The following is a 22,015-nucleotide window of genomic DNA, read 5'->3' as shown; positions in this document are numbered from 1 at the left end:
AAAATGTAAAGTCCTGCAGCTGTAAGTACTGAACGGAGTTCCACTACAGAAGTGGTAACTGCTGGTGCCTCTTAGGTATCTTTCACGTGGCATGTTTTACTTTTTTCCATCTTAAATGAAATTTAAATTTTAAATATCTTTGAAAAGAGTTTAAAACCAAAATGAAAAAGGCATGATCATGGTAGAAAATCTTAAAGCCTATTTCCACATCAAAAAAAAGTCCTATCTACTTCCACTCTACATTTCCATATATGAAATACAATAAAAATCTATTTCTACATATACTTTTCTTGAGAAAGAAATAAATAGGAAGCCAGTTCAGTTGATCTTAAATGCTAGCTGTTGTAGACTGAATATTTGTGTCCCTTCCCCCAAAATTCATACGGTAAAATCTTAACCTCTAATGTGATGGTACTGGGGTGGGGCCTTTGGGACATGATTAGGTCATAGGAGTGAGATCCTCACAAATGGAATTAATGCCCCCAGAGAGCTTCCTCACCCCTTACGCCATGTAAGAACACAGCAAGAAGACAGTCTACTATGAACCAGGAAGCAGGCCCTTGCCAGACTCTGAATTTGCCAGCACCTTCATCTTGGACTTCCCAGCCTCCAGAACTGTGAAAAATAAGTTTCTGCTGTTTTTAACCCACTCAGTCTCTGATATTGCTACAACAGCTTGAATGGACTAAGATACTAGCTAATATAACTTTCTTCTAGGAAACCAGCCAATCTTCACCACTGTAGCAAAAGAACAGGAGAATACAGACAAGTATCAGAAGAACTAGAGGTAGTCTGAAGAATGAACACACATTGGTATATACTCTTAACCAAAGATGAGGAAGGTTTTTCATACCTGCAGTCATAATCTGCAGACAACACTTAAAGTAACAATCCAAAAAACTCTGAAGTATTTATTTCCTCACTAATCTCAACCGACTGAAAAATACATACAAAGCATATGTGTGAATGTGTGCGGTGTACAGTCCTGAATTTTAAAACCAGATCTTCTTAGAGAAATGTAGTCAATCACTTTCAACTTTGTCCACAAAAAAGTTCAGACTGACAAAAAGAAATACAAAGCACGGAAACGAAACAAAAATGAAATTATCATTAAATTACTAAATTTGGGGGCACCTGGGTGGCTCGGTCTATTAGGCGTCTGCCTTCAGCTCAGGTCATGATCCCTAGAGTCCTGGGATCAAACCCGGCATCGCATCGGACTCCCCTGCTCAGCAGGGAGTCTGCTTCTCTCTCTCTCTCCCTCTGCCCCTTCCCACCACTCATTCTCTCTCTCAAATAAAATCTAAAAAAAAAAAAAAATACTAAATTTTATCTAGGTTAGATTTTCCAGCTTGAAAATAATGCACTTTTTTTTTTTCAAACAGTCTGAAGAAGGTTATTACAAACTCAAAAGCCAACAAGGCCCAGGCCAGGAACACAGACGAGTAAAGCAGTCCGAGTGTAAAAATAAGAACAATGAGTGCTTCAAAGAACTGAAGGATGCAGTGCCCTCTGGAGACAGTCAAGTTCAAAAAACGTAAAAACCCTAGTGCTGGCCTCAAAACATCATGCCACAAGACTTAAACCTAGGAACACATAAGATAAAAAGTCCATGCAGTCTAAGTCTTCCTAAGAAAGTTCAATTGACCTTTACTAAAATAAAGTGAAATGAAAGTCTAAAATACATGGAATAGCTGAAATCTAAGGTTCAAGAAATATTAGCAGATTACTAATAAATAAGAAACTATTAGAAATATTTAATTTATACCAGGTAGGAGTAAATTTGTTCAACTCTCATACTTTTTTATTCAAGTAATTTATCAAAACTTGACATTTATTATTGATCTCCCTCAAACTACACAAAAGCCCCCTGGAGGAGAAATTTACTACTAGAGCCCCAACTCCAAACAGTGCCTAGCACCTGATTAGTACTCAATAACGTATGTGAAGTAAATTAATTTAATGAAAGTCAAAATAAATGCTTACTAGAAAAAGAGCTGACAGCATACCACTTATCAGTCATTCTGGAATTAAAGCTTAAAGCATATTTTATTTCACACAGGCTGAAGCAAACCGGGGAAGTTCTACTATTTCCTTTGAATTTCTTTGTTTATAAAAGAAAGATATATTCAGAAATTATATCAGGTATTATTAATTTATATCTAATCTACTGCAAAGACTTCTCATTACCTTGTATCAGTGGTTCTCAAAGTGTGAGGATACCCAGAACAGCACTGGCATCACCTGGAAACTTGTTGTAAATGCCAAATGCCAGGCCCTAACCCAAAACTACTGAATCAGAAACTTGGGGAGAGCACGGAAGGATTCACAATACAGGAATCTGTTTACCAAGCCCTCCAGGAGATTCTTACACCTGCTCAAGCAGAGCCACGGGACAGCCAGGGTCACAGGTGTGTTCTGTCCTCGACTGCTAGCACATGGTTTGTCTGTTCTGAACAACTTGGAGAGTCAAAGGTGTAAATATATCAAAGAAAAATGTTAAAGAAACAACTAGGAACCGTTTTCGGATCAAACCGTTTTCCTATCAAAGACTCCTTAATGTTCTACTCTTCCATATCCCTTTTCCCCCCACCAAGAACACTGCCTTCATTCAGAATTGACTCCTTAAGAATACAACAAAAGCAATTATGAATTAAATGATTAAGCCAAATTTAAGAGGCCAAATTATGTTTCAAACACAATGACTTTGTAGATTAACTGTAAGTATGACTAGATAAGATGAAAGAATGGACTAGGAAAAAAAGTTCTGGGTTTTCTATTTAACTCTGGCTAGCGTATGTGACCTCAGAAAAAAAGTTCCGACTTCTTGTTGCCACTGTGTGTCCATCCATCAGTAACAAATAAACTTGTATTGTCCAAAACATTACCACCTGGTAGAATGCTCTATTCTCTACAGCACAAGGCGATGACAACCCTTTCAAGTAATGGGCAGAGAGAAGCTGAAGGCCAAAAACAAAGTCTGGGGAATGGGGGGGAAGCCTTTGGCAATGAAGAAAAGGAACAGAGTAAAACAGAAAAATCAGAATCTGAACAAGGTAGTATATTCTAATAAATAAATGGGGTGTTAACTAAAAAAAAAAAAATCCAATTCTTTTTTTCTCTGAAAAGGAAAATAACTTGATACTGACAAGAGATAGTACTACTTAGCTGTTCCTAAGAGAACTAGCAATTAAAAAAATAATAATAATAGTAAAAGGGGTTACCAAATACCTTAAATATCCTTTTCCTTATTAGGAAAAAAAAAAAACCCTACTACTCAGGTGTATTTCCATTCGCCAATAGAGGAGGACAGCCAATGTGAAGTACTAATGAGGCAACTATTTCTAAAGTAGGCACAAAGGTTTTCAGAGTCGCGTGCTTCAGGTATTTGTTTGTTTAGGAGGTTTAGAGTTTGTAGTTTAATTCAATTAAATTCAATTAAATACTACAGGCAATATAAAATGCCTACCGTGATCATTAAGAAATCATTCCATGTAAAAACGAAGTTACATTCACATAAACAATTAGATAACACTAATATCTTATTTTTATTTTGTGTAAGTCCTCATTAACTCATTGTTTAAGGAGTCTATGCTTCCCACCCCATCCTATCCTTCCCAAAAGGAAAACATTTTAGTCCACAAAAGGCTTTTAACATACTATGTGAAATAATATAACCTGCTTTGTCTTACTTCAAATAACATGCTTCTTTCCTCAAAACATTGTAAAAGTTGTATAGGAAATACATTTTATTGTTTTATTGCTTAAAAATCCACGCATTTCTCAATTTCACGAAATGTAATGGTACAAACATCCTTCACTACTATCTCAGAAAACCAGCTGCAGTGGCCTACAGCAAGACTGAAATCTATATTCCTTTAGGAGAGTTACCACACAACATTATTCTACAAATACATCACACTTGAGACTGTAACACACTTCCTTAAATGAACATGTTATGATAATACATATGAAAAGGTCAAGGGCTATCATCTATTATGGTTCTAACTCCAACTAATCCAAAATCTCATAATATTCATATAGAAAGTATCCGCTCAACTGAATACATAGGTGTAAATCATGCTAAGTGTAGGTCTGCCCTAGTTGTAAGAGTCTATTGATTTCCTACCAGTCAATCTCTCCGTGGCATTAAGAACAGGAGAGTTTAACTTTGAAGTAGTAGTACAAGGCAGTGTGTGCTGAGGTAGAAACACCAATAAGTGAGTTAATTTGCCCTGCAGGATCCAGAGAAGTTCAGGGCTTGAAGACAGGATACAATGAGTATGGGTTAGAGGCAGAGAATGGGGGGCAGGGAGGGGAGAGGCGAAGACTGGCTGCGAATCTGTAGCCAAAACAGTAAGAAGAAAAGGGTTAATCTGTGCAGAAACTGAAAGACACGAGCCTGGGACTCTGAGACACAGATACATGAAAGGGGGAAGGGGCACACGCACAAGCATGTCTGTATGAAGCACAGGGCCGACGGATTAAGTAAAAGCCAAAAGTCAACATAAAAAACACTCGAACATCTAATCCTGCCCCCTCTCATGAATTCTAGAATGCCATGGACCAGGAGAAATGTACTTTACTTCCTATTCCACTTAGCTACTACCCCCACCATTCTCCCAGGATGGAAGACCCTCCCCTAGAGAAACTGAATAGAGCCAGAGAAAGGACATTCACATACTAATATCTGACAGTCCCCCAACAAAATAGCAGTTCTGCATCTAATTAGCCTAAAGTGAAAGCCAACATTTACACTTGGTAAGGGCCCTTGTAGACACAGAACTACCACAATTAGCCTTTTTCAGTTTTATATATAAATAGACAGCTATGGATCACCAAGATTTGCAGGAAGTTTCAGACATGAGAAATCAAAACAAAAACTGAAAAGATAAAAAGAAAGATAATTAAGAGAATTTGAAAAACTTGAAAAAAACCTATAATTACTATCCCTGGAGAGGTTAAGATAAAAATTAGAGACACTGCATGAAAAAGAAGCAATCCACTTAAAATAAAAATATAGCAGCTGTTTAAAAAAAACAACAGAATATCAAGAAATTCTCCCCAAACATTAAGAGGATATATAGCCAAAAATAGTTGATAGAAGACAAAAACAGGATATTCAACATCTGACTCCCAATAATTCCAGAAAAAAAGGAAGAACAGAAAAAATGTAAATGGAGAAAAATATTGACACATTAATATAAGAAAATATCCCAGAAATTTTTCAAGGGGAAAAAAGGTCACAAATTAACAAAAATTAAAATGGCACCAATTCTCCAGTGTAATATTGCAAGCTTAAAGTCAATGAAGCAACACTTGAAAAATTCCAAGGAAAAGTTGTTTTCACTTAATAATTCTATACCCAAACTGTCAATTAAAGGTGAAGGCAGAATTTTTAGGCAGAGAAGACCTGAAACTTTATTATATACACACATTTTCTCAGGAAGCTACTAGAAGATATGTTCTATACACATACACACGCACACACACACCACGGGAAAACAATGAAAAAGAGGACATCAAGTAACAATTTTTCCAACTATTTGGGAAGCCCCTGCAAGGCAACTGTGCAGTGGCCCTAAGGAATAAATAGAAACAAGATTAACAGCTTCACAAGGAGACAAAAAGAAAATACAGATTAAGTAGGCATTTTTATTTTTTTTTTTTAAGATTTTATTTATTTATCTGACAGAGAGAGAGACAGCCAGCAAGAGAGGGAACACAAGCAGGGGGAGTGGGAGAGGAAGAGGCAGGCTCCCAGCGGAGCAGGGAGCCCGATGTGGGGCTCGATCCCAGGACCCTGGGATCACGCCCTGAGCCAAAGGCAGACACTTAACAACTGAGCCACCCAGGCACCCCAAGTAGGCATTTTTAAAACACAAGTGACAGATATATGGTGGATCTGATGAAGCCATTAGAAAGTTTTAAAAATAAGTTTAACAAAAATGATGTAAGTATAAACAAAGCAACTAATAACAAAGACCTATGTGAAAGAAAACGTAATCTGAGTGCACTCCTGGCCTTTGGTGAATATTTACATAGTCATAATGTAAAGACCGTTTATTAATTGAACCAAAAATCATGGTATTAAAAGAACTGAAGGTGTAAGGTAGGTAGAGGTATAAGAGAACTAAAACCTTGTATCAATAACAGGAAGCCAATAGATCTTATCATATAAAAGTGATAAATCAATCAATAACAACATTAACACACTGAAGTGTGTGGATATATACTAGAAGAAACAGCTAAATGAACTCAGCTGAATGAATGCAAAATGAATGACTCTGGGTTATAGGTCCAGGAATGGGAAGGGGCAGGGGAAGGAACCACTGATTTTCATCATGTATTTTTCATACAGTTTGAGTTTTTAAATTATAAACCTGTATTTTTTAAGGGAGAGAGAGAAACCAAGAAACAGAGTCTTTATTTGACAGAGAGAGAGCGAGCGCACGCACAAGCAGGCAGAGCAACAGGCAGAGGGAGAAGCAGACTCCCCACCGAGCAGAGAGCCCATCTTGGGGCTCGATCCCAGGACTCCAGGATCAGGACCTGAGCCAAAGGCAGACGCTCAACCAACTGAGCCAACCAGGCGCCCCTATAAACCTGTATTTTAACAAAAACAAAGTTTGGTGTTGTTTTAAGGCCAAAGCGTTTGGTGAATTTCAAATCCTCAGAAAGAGAAAAAAAAATCTAGTGAAAATAAATTTTGTTTCAGTATTTTCAATAAATATTCTAAGGCACAGGGAATGAGACAGCTCAGAGTTCACCAAATGCCCACTAGACCTCTACGTGACTATTCCATAGACCTAAAAAGACACACACACGCACACACAGAGATCTATATCCTCCCTCCTTCACCCCCAAATTTTGTAGATTCTAGTCCCCAAATATTTCCAAAATCTGAAACATGATCTCTTCCAATGCTTTATTTGTTCAGGTCATCATCTCTTGTCTGGACTACAACAATTACAACCCCCTAACTCATCTCTAGGCCTCCATTCACTCTCCTTTCCAATCTAAATTAACACAGTAAGACAAACTTTGCCAAGTTAATACCCTTCAGTGGCTCCTATTCCTACAAAAGAAAATCCTACTTCTAACATGGCATGTCCCTCACTAGACACCTTCCTATTTGGGTTTAATTTGCACCACTCCATCTTCACACCCTGTGTCCCAACAATGTCAACTCTGGGTTTTAAGCACAGAATGCCCCCTCTGCAAAGGAAGTCTCTTTGAGTCCAATCCCGCCTCCTCAATCCTCCTGACAAACTTTCTTTTTTTTTTTTTTTTTAAGATTTATTTATTTGTAGGCAACCCTGTGGGGAACCCTCTCATTTTTGAGAGCTTTTTCTGTATCTTCACTTAATAAACTTCTATCGCTTTACTCACCAAAAAAAAAAAAAAAAAGATTTATTTATTTGAAAGAGAGAGAGAGAGTACAGGATGAGGCAGAGGGGGAGAGAAACCCCAGCAGACTTTGCATGGAGCTGGACGTGGGGCCCGATCCCAGCACCCCAAGATTGTGACCAGAGCTGAAACCAAGAGCCCAAGGCCCGACCCACTGTTCCACCCAGGGGCCCCTCTTCTGACAAACTTTTATTCATTTTCATAAAGATTCTCTTTTTCCTCTACCATGTACTTAGATAGCTTTACTACAGCATTTAATCATAACATCATAATTATCTGTCATCATCTCCCACACTAAACTCTCCCTCATCACCAGAGGCTAGAATATTACCCTGGCATACGGATGACCCTAAATAAATATTTGTCGGATAAAATGCCATTCAGATGTCTGGTCAGCACAACTGCAACTACAAATTATGGATCTATAACTCTATCTACAGAGGTTAGTAGCCAAATGACTACAAAAGTAGAAAGAAAAACAGAAGGCCAGTTTGTCCTGCTAAGACATGTTACAAAAGGCTATCAACAATAATTTTTATATGGTATTTAACAGTTTACCATGTAATTACACATGGTCTACAGCTCACAGAGTTACAGCTTAAAGAGGAAGTAAGCAGCATTCATTTCCTTTAGGGATTTGGGACTGGGCCTTACATAAACATTACAATGGCTTTCTCTTAAAGCTTCACCAATGTCACTTTGAACAATACATGTCAAAAAATAGCAAGACAAGATTCCCAAAGAGACCATGAAATTCAGTCCATCAATCAAATCATGGTGCCACTTACTGCAGCACAACTCCACCAAGCTGGAAGGCAAGAAGATACCAATTAACAACCACAGATGCTACTAACGGTGCGTATTTTAAGACCTGATACACTTATAAAAGGATCTGCCAGTCTGCAAACTGCCAGATGTAAAGGGCAGGATTTACCAAAATCAGCTAACACTTTCATTTAATTCAAAAGTCAATTTTAACACATTTTTTAATCATTAATTTTTAAAAACAGAATAATTTCACTGAATTCAGTTTAAAATCCCGTGAAGCTTTTGTTCATCTGAAGAAGAAAAACTTTTGGAGCACTGAGTTAATAATTTTCCTGAGATCATGGCACAGTATCAGTTAATGCAAGATCCCCCCCAACCCTCCCTCTCTATCCACTTTTATCTTCATACCCCAGTCCCACCTGCCTCCATCCCCAACACATCGTGACAGGGAACCATTCTATTCTGTTTAATATATTTGCAATGTAAGCAGATGTAACATGTGCTACATCTGAGCAAAAGCTTTAAAAGCCATTTAGTGCTTCTGTCCACTCTCTTTTGTTTGCCTCTGCCAAGACTGACAGGACCCAGAAAAGAGCTGCTCTTGAGAATGAGATGACATGTGAAAAGCCACAGCCAATTGTCAGCCACGAATGTAACACAAACAAGAATAAACCCATGTTGTTCCATAAGCTCCTGAGATTTGGGGGGTTATTATCATAGAAAGCTAACCAATGTAGAATGGAAAGCTGAACTAAATAATTACACTTCCCAAATTATTGAGTCCACTAATGAGACACATTTGAGTGCAATTTGGAAGGTCAAAGTAAGCAAAGGACGTATTACTGCTGCTGGTGATTCTGGCAAGTAAAGTTAGAGACAGGAGAGTTTGTGACATCCAAGCTCCAAGTTCCAGTGTCTGGTGGCCCACTTCAGGGGTGAGGGAGGCAGCTACTCTGATATGACCTGCGGATGGCGGCAGCGCAGCAGCGGAGGGAGCCTGCCCTCAGCTTCAGTGGCGCAGCCTCACTGACTTCCACACCTCCAGCCTTTTCAACAATGTTTGAAGGCCCTGATTTCCGGTATTAAATATCTTCTTGCTCTGCATATCTAGAGTGCCTTCTTGCACTGAACTATAATCGATAAAAGTACTGGAGTAGTGACAGGACACATTCTCAAAAGCCAGGAAGCTGGCTTTGGTTTTCCAATCTAGTTGGATTTAGAGGCAGTGATGACAGTGCCAACATCAGATAACATAATACAACAGTACACGGCAGGCAGCAGCAAAAGAGTTACTCAAATTATCACCTGTACACACCGGGTATATAGTTCTTCTTGAGGAAACAACATGGCAGACCGTTCTGGCAGTTACGATGGAAATGAGAAACAAAGACCGTGGAGTGGGCTGATTTGGTAACAGGTGAAAACTTTTTAAGAAAATGATTAGCTCAATGAACAAAGACCAAAGAGCATCTGTGACTGTCATAAAACCACCTCTTAGTTCTTATAGGTACAGGGTTGATATAGCCCAAAAATCAGAAATAGAATGATCCTGCAAGTTACACAATTAACATACAAAAATAATTCAAAGCTTAGACAAATCTTTTAAGTGAAAGGATACTGACTGTGGAACAGTAGGGCCTTGAGACCTGAAATGGGACCAGCTTGGTGGAGTCTGATCATCTGGGAACCCTGACCTCACATAAGTCACTGAGCCTTCCCTGCCTAGGAAGTACCCCTCCTCCACACATGAGGCTACTCATTACCTAAGTGAACACTCTGTCAAGCCATTACCTGAAACCTACAAGGGAATGCAGATCTCCTCATGCCTTATCTGCAAGCAGCCCTCACTGCCCCTAAACCTCTGACCCAATCAGATTCCCCAGGGGAACAAGTACCAAATTTAAACCAACAGGAGTCAGCTTACATTTCAAAAAAAAAACGATACGCTTTGGAAGACTTTAAGACTTCCAAAGACTTTAACACCTTATGTTGACAGAAACCTAGAAAATGTGCATGGGATCAGATGCTAGGGTTACTGAATAAGAACGAACAACTTTAGATAAGACTGAAGTTATCAAAAGGAATGCACTACTAAAGATTATTTACTGTACTACCTCAAGCAACTAGATATGGTTATAAACAGTTGGCTCAGTCAACTGACTGAAACCTGGACTCAATGACAGCCTACATTAAAGACAGTTGGAACACCTGCTGAGTAAAAGCAGGATTAAAGAGCAGATTAGATACCAAGGAAGACAAAGCAATTGAAACTACCTGCACTGAGGCACAGGGAGTGGGGAAAAAAAAAACAGAAAGATAATGAAAAGAACCTTAGTGATTTAGGGAACAATAACCAGTGGTCTAACACATGTGTAACTAAGGAGTGAATGGTAAATTTTTTAAAAATTATATATAATTATAATATTGTTATACTTATGTAACTATGAATATGTATTAGTATAATTATAAAATAAAAAAATTATAATATAATTATAATATAACATAATTATAATTATAATATAATATAAATTATAATATAAAATATATATTATAATATAATATATAATTATAATATAAAATAGAATATAAAAAATGATAATGTTCCAAATTTGACAAATTCTAAAACCTTATAGATCCAAGAAGCTCAATGAACAATAAAAAGAATAAACATAAAGACAACCCTACCCCAAGGAATATAACAATCAAACTGCTGAAAACTTAAGCCATAAATGATAACCCTAAGAGCAGCCAGAAAAAAAGGACAAGTTAGAGAGAGGAACAAATCTAAGACTATATGGACATGTTTTATAATAAACAAGGAAGGCCAGAAGACAATGGAAAAAGCATCTTTTAAAGTGTTGAAAAACAAAAACAAAACAGATTGTCCGTCTAGATTTCTATATCCAGCAAAAATATCATTAGAAAATGAAGATAAAATACTTTTACAAACAAAAGCTGAATAAGTTCAAGGCCAAAAGGACTGCGCTATAAGAAATATTAACGTAAGTTCTCAAGGCAAGAGAAAAATAAGAGGCAAAGACTTGGGTCCAAACAAAGAAATACAGAGTAACAGAAACAGTAACTCTCTGAGCAAACAAAAAAGAATTATTTTCCAGTTTTTTATTTAAGACAAATTTCATATATTATATGATTCCATTCATGTGAAATGTCCAGAATAGGTGTATCCATAGGGACAGAAAGCTAGTTGGTGGGTACCAGAGGGTAGGGGAGGGAGGAATGGGGAGTAACTGCTTAACAGGTACCAGATGTTATTTTATGATGATGAAAATGTTTTGGAACCAGATCAAGGGTGGTTGTACAACACTGTGAATGTACTAGATGCCACTGAATGGTTCACTCTAAAATGGTGAATTTTACGTTACATGAATTTCACCTCAATTTTTAAAAAGATAAATGGATGTTTTAAGCAAAGTTAGTAACTGTATATTTGATGTGTGTTATACGTAGAAGTACGATTATGACAATGGCAACACAGCATGAAGGACAGGAGGGAGAAATGAAGTATACTGATATAAGATTGTTACATTATATGTGAAGTGGTCTAATACCTAAAGGTACATTGTGATATGTTTAATTTTCATATTGTAAATACTAAAATAAGCACTTAAAAAAAAGCAAAAAAAAAAAAAAGCATGCTAATAAGCCAAACTGAAGACAACCATGAATCATAAAAAATAATCAAAAAGAAGACAGAAAAAGAGGAAATTTAAGAAAAACAAAAGAACAGAGGGGACAAAGAGAAAACAAATCAGAAGACAGTAGATTTAAACCCTACCACGTTGTTAATTACATTAAATGTAAATGGTCTAAATTATGCTCCAATTAAAAGGCAGAGGTTAGGACACCTGGGTGGCTCAGTTGGTTAAGCATCTAACTCTTGATTTCAGCTCGGTCATGATCTCAGGGTCATGGGATCACACTCCACACCAGACTCCACACTGAGTATGGAGCCTTCTTGAGATTCTCTCTCTCTTCTTCTGCCTCTGCCCCTCCCCCGACTTGCACGTGCACTTGCACTCTCAAAATAAAAATCTTAAAAAAAAAAAGGCAGAGGTTGTCAGACTAGATTTAAAAAACCAAAACAGGGGCGCCTGGGTGGCTCAGTCGTTAAGCGTCTGCCTTCGGCTCAGGGCGTGATCCCGGCGTTCTGGGATCGAGTCCCACATCAGGCTCTTCTGTTGGGAGCCTGCTTCTTCCTCTCCCACTCCCCCTGCTTGTGTTCCCTCTCTCACTGGCTGTCTTTCTCTGTCAAATTAATAAATAAAATCTTTAAAAAAAAAAAAAAAAAAAAAAAACCAAAACAAAATCATACGCTGTATACAAGAAATGCACTTTAAATACACAGATAGGTTAAAATAAAATAGGAAAAGATATAGTGTGCAAACAATAATTCTGAAAACAGAACAAAACAAACAATGGGAAAGGCTATAAAAAAAAAAAGCAGCCTTCAGAGTAAGGGCTATTACGAAAGATAAAGACAGACATTCTATAATGATCAAACAACCAATTCATTAAGAAGATTCAACAATCCTAAATATAATACACCAAAGAAAAGATTAATGGCATTTAGATCCACACATATATGGTCAGTTATTTTTCAACAAAGCTGCCAAAGTAATTCAGTGAGGAAAGGATAATCTTTTCAATAAATGGTGCTGAAATAACTGTATATCCATATAAAAGAAAAAAAAAAAGAACTTCAATCATTATCTCATACTACACACAGGTATTAACTCATAACTTAGATTACAGATCTAAACATAAAAGCTAAAACCATAAGATTTCTAAAATAAAATACAGGAAAAAAAATATCTCCCTGACTGTGAAGGAGGTAAGTATTTCTTAGAATAAAAAAAGTACAAGCCATACAAGAAAAACTGATGTCAGACTTCATCAAAACTTAAAACTGTTCTTCACAGGACATTGTCACAGAGGTAACATTCGTAATATATATTATCTCACAAAATATGTATCTAAAATTAATGATGAATTCTTGCAATAAGACAAACAACCCAAGAAAAACTTAAAGAGATTCTCACAAACAAAATTAAAGGGCAATAAGCATATGAAAAAGCCAATGCCATGTGTAAAAGGGAAATGCAAAATAAAACCACAGTGAGATACTACTATTCTCCCTCTAAAACGGCTAAAATTAAAACAAACAAACAAACCTTACAATACCAAGAATGTGAAATGTACCCGGTATAAATATCAATAAATATGTGGAGCAACTGGAACTTTTACACATTTCTAATGGGAATGTACAATGATACAACCATTCTGAAAAACAGGTTGGTAATTTCTCATAAAGTTAAACATACAGCTAATACAGGACCAAGCAATTCCACTTACAGGTATTTGTATGAAAACTTACGTCTACACAAAAACTACATGATGGTTCATAAACAGCTTTATTCACAATAACCCAAATTGGAGACAACCCAAATAATCACCAACATATGAACAGATAAACAATTTGTGGTATCCTCCCCACAACAGAACTCAGTCCTAAAAAGTAGTAACATGCAAGAATATGTAGGAATCTCAAAAACAAGGTGAAGGAAAGAAGCCAAGCATAAAATAATACAGACTGCATGATACCATTTGTAAGAAAACCTAGTAACAGAAAGCAGAGGGGCTAGAGGCAGGAGTACTGAAAGCAAAGAAGCATAAAAAGTATTTTAGTGGTGAAAATGTTTTATTGATTGTTTTAGTGGTTACTGTAGGAGAGACAGTCTTCCTTGGGCTTCTTGCACTTCTACATGTCTTGCTGAGTGTGCTAAGATTGCAAGGCCCAGACCAACTGCTCTTGAACTTGAGCCATTCTATAGCTGGTAACCTTGAAAGATGAGGTAATGTCTTCCCCTAAACAAAGAGCAAGCTCGCTTACTGCTTTCTATAAAAGCAGTGGATTCCCCAAGTGCAATATTCTTCAGCAGCAACACAAACCCAATGAAGGCACATCCATCTTGGCCATACTGTATTGCTTCTGGGAGACTTGGGGAAAGGGAAACCTATGCAAATATGCTGATTTTCACACTATTTTCTGTGCCATGAATAACATACTTCTTTCTCTGATCCAGGAGTCTCTGGCTTCTGCCAGCATCCAGTAGTGACAGTAACAGGCTAGCTTTTAGCTTGCTCAAATCCTAGATAAAATTTTATGCCTCAAACGGGTACAATTTATTGAATATAAATGGAAGAGAAAGGAGAAAAGGTGAATGAGAAAGAAGGAAATGGACAAAAAGAGAAAGAGAAGGAGAATGAAGAAGAGGAAGAGGGAGGGAAGAAGAGGTTGGAACAACAGATATTCCTTTGGATGTAGAATGAATCAATCCAGACTTAACAAAGAATGTTTGAGTGTTTTCATCACATCCGCCCCCCCCACACACACACACACTTAAATGCCCTCCAAGAAAACCCTTTCTCAAGGAATTAAATATATTGGTGAAAGATGTACTGATTTCCTTGAAAACTGCCGTGGTGGCTGTCCTTTGTAGTTCTAGGTTAAAGATGGGCAATACTGCCATTAAAAGGGGCTCCCTGATCTCAACAGGATAGTGAGATTCCCAGAGTGACAAAGGATAAGTAGAAGCACTTAACCCTCAGATATTATAGGCCTCAGATATATAGGCATGGTTATAATAGGCAAGAGGGCCAGACCTGTCATCAGAATGGTTTGGATCTTTGGTGGTGGCTAACCATGGTGTCCTAAGAAAAAACAGATGGGCAGTATACTTGATGAGAAGGAAAAAAGAAAACAAAAACAGAAACACTCTAGGTATATCAAACTGAGGCCTGATGTAAGTGGCCACAATGTAAGAATTATGGCATGTCACCTAATGCACACGCTGAGCTTGTTCAAAGACACAGAGCCCCTGGAAAAAAGGGGACAAAGGGTTCCACCAAGGAAGGACCCTACAAAATTGCATCAAGAGCATACTTGGAAATCTTCCTCCTAGCCTTCCCAAGAGAACAAGCAGCTTTTCATCAAGGAGACAACACATGTGGGAAACAGAATCACTCGGGCTTTTTGGGAGTTACTCAACACTGACTCTAAGCCCATGCTAACCCTTAAGGACCAGAATGTCACTGTGGTAAACCAGTCAGATCAAGAGCTGTGATGTCATATGGATAAAGTGTTTTGGCTTCGGTCCATCTCAGAGTGGACCCAGTGAATCCAAAGACCCACCCTGTGCTCTTGAACACAGTTAAAGGCTCCCTAAACTATGGAGTAAGGGTTACCAGCATAAGAAGGGCCAAGTGTGTTAAAAAAAAAAAAAAAAAAGCCGAGTAAAATCCCATAGATGCGCTCCTTCCTAACAAAATAATAAATCCAAAGCAACAGCACAGCTCTGTGGAAACTGGAGAGGACAATACCAACTTCAAAGACTTAAACCATGGTGGGATGGGGATTATTAGGACCTTTTGTTTCACTAGCCTACTGGGTCAGTGCAGAGAACTTGGATGTTGGAGAATGACTGTGGATTATAGTAAACCAAATGAAGTGGTGACTCCAACTGTAATGGTTCCAGATACAGTCTCTACTGGGACAAATCAATACAATCCCTGGTACCTCATATGCATCCATCAAGCTAACAAATGCTTTTTTTTTTTTTTTACCTATTTCAAAAACAGACCACCAGAAGCTGTTTTCATCTTACAGTCCAGAAATACACTTTGACTGTCATAGCTCAGGGCTTCATCAACACTCCAGCTATCTTTCATTATTTGGTCCACAGAGACTGTGGGCATCTCGACACCTCACGGGTCCACTACATTGTTAGCTCACCCAGCAAATCCTGTATCCCCACCCACAGTTGGTGCCATCCAGCTTTCTACTTTTTGCCAAACTAACAGGTGGGAAAAGACACTATTGCTCTTTTAATTTGCCTGTCTCTGATTACTTAGTAATTCCAAACACCTCTTTCTATGCATGTTAGGATTTACTATTCTGTAACCTACTTATTAATATCCTCTGACTATTTTTCTACAGGGGTTGCTGCCCTCTTTTTATTGATGTGTAGTTCCTTGTCTAGTCTTCGTATTAATCCCTTATCAATTTTGGGCACTACAAATACCTTCTCTATTTCTTTCACGTCTTTTACTGAATGAAAATCTTTAATTTTTATTTAATCCAAGTCATTACTTTTTTACCTTTATAAATTTTTAAAGCTTTAAGAGTCCTTCCTTGTCAAGGAAGGGACAATATCTTCCATTAATTTTATAATTGCTCTCACATTTAGGTCTTTTTATCGATAACCCATCCTGTCTATAGCGTAAGGTTTGTTTTCTTCTCCATATAGTGAGCCACTCTTCCTAACATGACTCCTTTCTCCAGTGATTTATGATGCCACCCTTATCTTAAGTTCCTGAACACACATGGGTAAGTCTCTGCTCTCTAATTTGTTCCCCAAGTCTATTTTTGTTCATGCACTTACACTACAGTTTTTATTGCTATAGCCTTGAAACTGTATCTTAATTTCTGATAAGGCAAGCCCCACCAAAACAAACCTTTAAGACTGCTCTAACTATTCACAAACTTTATCCCATCTGCCATACGAATTTTAGATTTCGGTTACTGAGTTTGTCAGACAAACCAACTGGAATTTTGATAGCAGTTTAATCGAATTTTTAGATTAAAATGGAGAAATCTGACCCTCATAATAAACAAACATATCCCAAAACCATGGAAAGTTTTTCCTTATTTAGATCCTCTTCTAGTTCCTTATTCAAGTTTTAAAGTTTTCTTCTTAAAGTTCTTATGTACTCTTGTGTTAATTCCTAGAGACTTTATAGTTTTGATGTTTTTATTATTTACAATATTTACTTTTGATTACCTTTACTAGTTGGTTATTGCTAGCATGGTAAATGTTACTAATTTTTGCAGTTTGATCTTCAATCCAGTAACCCTGCTAAACTCTTACTAGTTCTAATAGTTTCTCTTGATTCTAATAGTTCTTGTAGTTAAGTGACAATATCTGCAAATAATGAGTTTTTATACTTCCCTTCATATCCTTATATTTCTTATTTTTTCCCTTTGTAGTGTTAGCCAGGACCTTTCTTATCATGTTTAACAACAACAGTGATAGAGAGCATCCTTGTTACTGATCTTAAAATGAATGTGGGGCGCCTGGGTGGCACAGTGGTTAAGCGTCTGCCTTCAGCTCAGGGCGTGATCCCGGCGTTGTGGGATCGAGCCCCACATCAGGCTCCTCTGCTATGAGCCTGCTTCTTCCTCTCCCACTCCCCCTGCTTGTGTTCCCTCTCTCACTGGCTGTCTCTATCTCTGTCAAATAAATAAATAAAATCTTTAAAAAAAAAAAAAATGAATGTACCTAAAATTTCTCCATTATGTATTATTATTTGCTTTAGGTTTTTGGCAATTACCTTGATCTAGTTATCACATATTCCAAGCTTGCTAAGAGTTTTTATCATATACAGTTGTTGGAGCTTATCAAGTATTTTTATGGTATCAAGATAATCACGATTTTTCTCCTTGAGTCTATTAATGAGATAAATTATGTTAATAATAAATAGATGTTGAATCATATCTACATTCTTAAACTCCATGGATCATGATTTCTTTAACACAGACGTGAAGTAGGATCTTCATATCTATGCTAATAACTGAAATAGATCTATATTTTCTTATCTTGTCCTTATCTAGGTTTAAAATCAAGATTTCACTAATCTTATAAATTGAGCTAGGCATCTTATTTCCCTATTTCCCAGAAAGACTAGTAAAAAGGAAATATTATATAAAGTTCAACGCAACTCACTGATCTCAGTCCAGTTTTTGAATGGGGAGGTCTTTACCATTGCAGTTTGTTAAATATTAGTTCAAGTTACCCATTTCTTCTAATACCAACATGCAGTTTGTATTTTTCTTAAGAATTTATACTTTTTACCTAAGCTCTCATATTTATTAACTTATAGCTCATAAAATTCTTTTTTAAAATTCTCATGCTTGTAGTTATTCCCCATTTTTCACTTAATTATATTTGCATCTTTTTTTCTTGATCAATCTTATCAGAGGTCTATCTTATTAATCTTCAAAGAACAATCTTTTGGTTCGGCAAATCTTTTTGTTCCTAACTTCACTGGTTTCTGCTCTTAACTTGATGGTGTTTTCTGAACTCTTCAAAAGAACCATTTAAGCACTAAAACAAGCTTCTGCCAGCATTTAGATAAGTCACCTGGCCACTCTGTCCAAGGCCTAGTTTCACTATACAGACTTCAATACACAAAATACATATTTTTCTCATATGCATAATACAAAAAAATATCATATCCAATTCTTACCAACCATACCTACACATGAATGTCCTTGACCAAAGCTTTATCTTGAAGGAAAATAGATTATGTGCTTGTTCCCACCAAAAGAAAAAGTGTAAGGCTGTAATTGTGTATCTGAATCAAGGCAGATATTTTCCCTGCACAGCTAATTGGACAATTACTGGTACCACTTGATAAAATTAGTAACTAGAAATGAAATCTCCAGTTGCTTTACCAGATGCTATTCAAAACCTGCAGTTATTAATAGGAGAGTAAAATCTGACTGCCATGGTCACTTTTCACCACTACCACCACCTCCCAAAAAACCCACTCAAAGCAAAAGCACTTTCTTCCCCTAGCTACAGAAGCATACCTCCTGGTTAGGGACAGTTTGGGATTACAAGAGAGATTTTGGTCTTCCATCTTTCTGCTCGCAATAGAGCATTAAGGCAAGGCAGATCACGAACATAAAGTTCAACATTCAACATATTCTTGGTCTGGGACACATGCTAAATGGCTTATTCTTACGTGTGTAGGCTTTGAAAAGTAATTTTATACGTTATTAGCTTCAAAACGGATGTTGCTCCCACCGCATCGGTGTTACCCAAGAAACAACTCATACATTTCTCTAACAGGACGCAGAAAGTGTACACTGAAGAAGGGAAAGAACGAGGTGTGGATATTAGTCAACTTTCTAATTCCTGAGTTGTTTAACGCAGACTAGCTTAAAGCACAAGAACACAATTGCCAGATTTCAAAGTGGCTACAGAAAAAGAAAAAAACAAAACAAAACACCTCTCCCTAACGAAACTCAGACGGCCTTATTTTCCCCTCACGTTTGAGGGCGAAACTTTGAAGAGGGAACGGAGAAGAAAAGAGCTTCTTAATGTTGCGAGATAGCCAGCTGTGATAAAGATCGCATTTGCAGGAGAACTTGGGGCTGTGTGCGCACCAGGCCGCTTCTCTAGGCCAGGTAACACAAGAAGCCAGGGCCGCTCCGGCGCTGGCCGCAGACACCAAACGAAGGGGGGGAGGGAGGCGGGGAGGGGAGGAGAGACCCAGGCCTGAAACAAAGGAAGCGGGGCTGGCCGAGAAGGGTGGATTCGGCGTCCGGGTGGGGAGGAGAAAAGCCAAGGCTGCTGGGGAGAGGCTGGACTCACAGAACTTGGAGGTGGAGGTGTTGATGTTGATGGTGGAGCTGGGGGTGGGGGCGGGGGCCGCCTTGGCCACAGCGGCGGCCGTGTCGCAGCTCTTCAACATCATGATCACCCCATTGGCCTCCGGCGGTGGCGGCGGCCCCATCGAGAGCCCCTCCTTGGGGCCTTTCCTGTCCACCGACGCCGCGGGCACCGCCAGCAGCTGGCCCCCCGGCTGCTCTCGCGCAGGGGCTGGGATCGACGAGGGGGGCGGCGGCGGTGGCGGGGGCTGCCGGAAGCCGTCCACCGCGGCCTCCCAGTTGTTGTGGTTCTGGTCGTCCATCATCGCCACGTAGCTGCCCCACTCCTCCTCTTCCATGCTTTCCTCCATCCTGCAGGCCCCCAGCACCCGCCCGCCTCACAGGCACCTGCCACCCGTCTCAACCCCGGGCCAGGGGGCACCGCAGCCTCCTCGAGCTCACATTGCCGGGGGCCGGCACGGGCGCGGCGGGGAGGGGAGCGGCGCGCCGGATCTCTCCGTCTCCGCCGGGCCGACTCTTACAGACAGGGCTGACGGCGGTGGGCGCTCCCGGGCTCTAGCCTGGGAGAGGCAGCCGTAAAGCGATAGCGCCCCTCACGACATTTTACAGCAACTTCCAACAGGCAGTTGGAAAGGGCAGCTGGGGGAGCGGCCAGGAGGGCACGTGGTGCAAGGAACGAGCCAGGAGAAAGCAAAGCAAAAAGGGGCAGGAGCTGTGAGTCACCCTCACGCAAAAAGGGCAGAGGTTTGGCCCGCCTCGGCGGGCCCCGCGCGGAGAGGGGAGGGGCCCGGGGTCCGAAGGAGCAGGCGTCGGTCCCGCCCCCGGTCCGGCCCCACGTGACAAGGGAGTTTGCGCACGCGCGTTCTGTGTCTGGTTACCAGGACGACCAGAATCTAGCCCGCGCCTGAAGATGCGCCCCAAACCCTCTGGCGTTCGCTGCGGTACAGGCCCCTGTTTCAGTGGTGTTTTTCTTACGCCCGTTGGATTTACTGGGTCTTCGCACCGCACAGGGTCTCGCCGCCCAGGCCTTTGGTTGACACGGAGCTAGGGAACCCCAAGAGGCCTGGGTTCGCGCAATATTAATGGGTGGGACTGCCCTGAGTGAGCGTTGATGGGTCTGCTGGTGGGCCTTAGCTCACACTACTGACACCTTCAAAACGAAGAATAAAAACCGAAACATAGTAAGATGGCTTAAAAAAAAAATACGTTTGAGCTAGTCATGAATTTTTTTTAAGTTCCTTAGCTTCTCCATACACTGAGGCCAGGAATTTTAAATTTTTAAATGCCAGGCTTCACACAGTGTTCAACAAATCTGATTATAAATTGGAGATTATGTGTGAGAGTCCTGAGGAGCAAAAAGGAGAGTTTATGTAACTATAATTTCTTTGCATTCTCAAATTATAGCAATATTATAGGAGAACAAGCGTTATCATTGTTTATTATGTTTATAGCTCATTCTAGCTACTGGTGATAAAGTTGTCTAGAAAAACCTGTTATTACATTTACTCTAGCAGATAATGAATCTTTTTTTCCACAGATGTGTAATTAGTGTGAACAGTCACTTCAGCCACTGAAAAATCATTGTCTTGAATGTACTTCAATGTCCACATTTATTTGGGTTTCTCTACGTATGTTTTCCCACTATATTCTGGGCTATACTTAATGTAACTGTTTACCACTTAATGATTTAATTTTTGCTCCCACATATTAATGGCACATATTTTTTGAAGCAGTGCAGGTTTTTAATTCCCTGGGCCTGGAACTATACTAATTCTCTGGCCCTGGGACATTTTTGGAATATTTTCTTAAGTGAAAGATAATTGAGTAAAATGCTAAGGGTGGAAAAAATGTAACCTTAGAATTTTGTGCCCCGCAAAAAAAGAGGTTGGAAAAAGGAAAAACAAATTACAATCTTTTACAAACAGCAAGTGATAGTTTATCATCAATAGACTTTCTATATAGGCGGGTGGGTGGGTGTGACTGGAGATAAAGAGGTTTCTACATAATAAAATATTCAATATACAAGGAAGATACAAATCATAAATATCTCTAATAACGTCACAAAATAAATGAAGCAAAAGTTCACGAAAGTACAAGAAGAAAGAGAAATCTGCCGTCTCGGTAGGTGATTTTCACATCTCTCTGTAATAGATTGCAGTGGTTGAATAGTAGCCCCCAGATATATAAAAAGATATATCTGTGTCCTAATCCCTGGAACCTATGAATCTTACTTTATTTTAGAAACAGGGTCTTTGCAGATGTAATTAAAGCTCTTGAGATGAGATCTTCCTGGATTAGCCAAGTTGGCCATAAAACCAATGACAAGTGTCCTCCTAACAGAAAGGCAGCGGGAGATGTGAG

The 22,015-nt window shown here is 39.0% G+C and overlaps 1 protein-coding gene across 2 annotated transcripts in view; it reads right to left on the bottom strand.

The window, feature by feature from the left end:
* CACUL1 (CDK2 associated cullin domain 1) overlaps window positions 1-20,266 on the bottom strand; it is a 67,868-nt gene extending 47,602 nt beyond the window's left edge. For both annotated transcript variants that reach the window (XM_026494236.4, XM_057308777.1), the window contains exon 1: window positions 19,638-20,266. In XM_026494236.4, coding sequence (XP_026350021.2) covers window positions 19,638-20,004 — 367 coding nt within the window. In that variant the 5' untranslated portion in view covers window positions 20,005-20,266. The remainder of the gene's footprint in view (window positions 1-19,637) is intronic.
* Between the last annotated feature and the right edge of the window lie 1,749 nt (window positions 20,267-22,015).

Source organism: Ursus arctos, unplaced genomic scaffold (genome assembly GCF_023065955.2).
Source record: "Ursus arctos isolate Adak ecotype North America unplaced genomic scaffold, UrsArc2.0 scaffold_7, whole genome shotgun sequence".
Classification (NCBI taxonomy): Eukaryota; Metazoa; Chordata; class Mammalia; order Carnivora; family Ursidae; genus Ursus; species Ursus arctos.
Note: the sequence above shows the minus strand (reverse complement) of the source record. Positions and strands in the feature narration are given on the sequence as shown.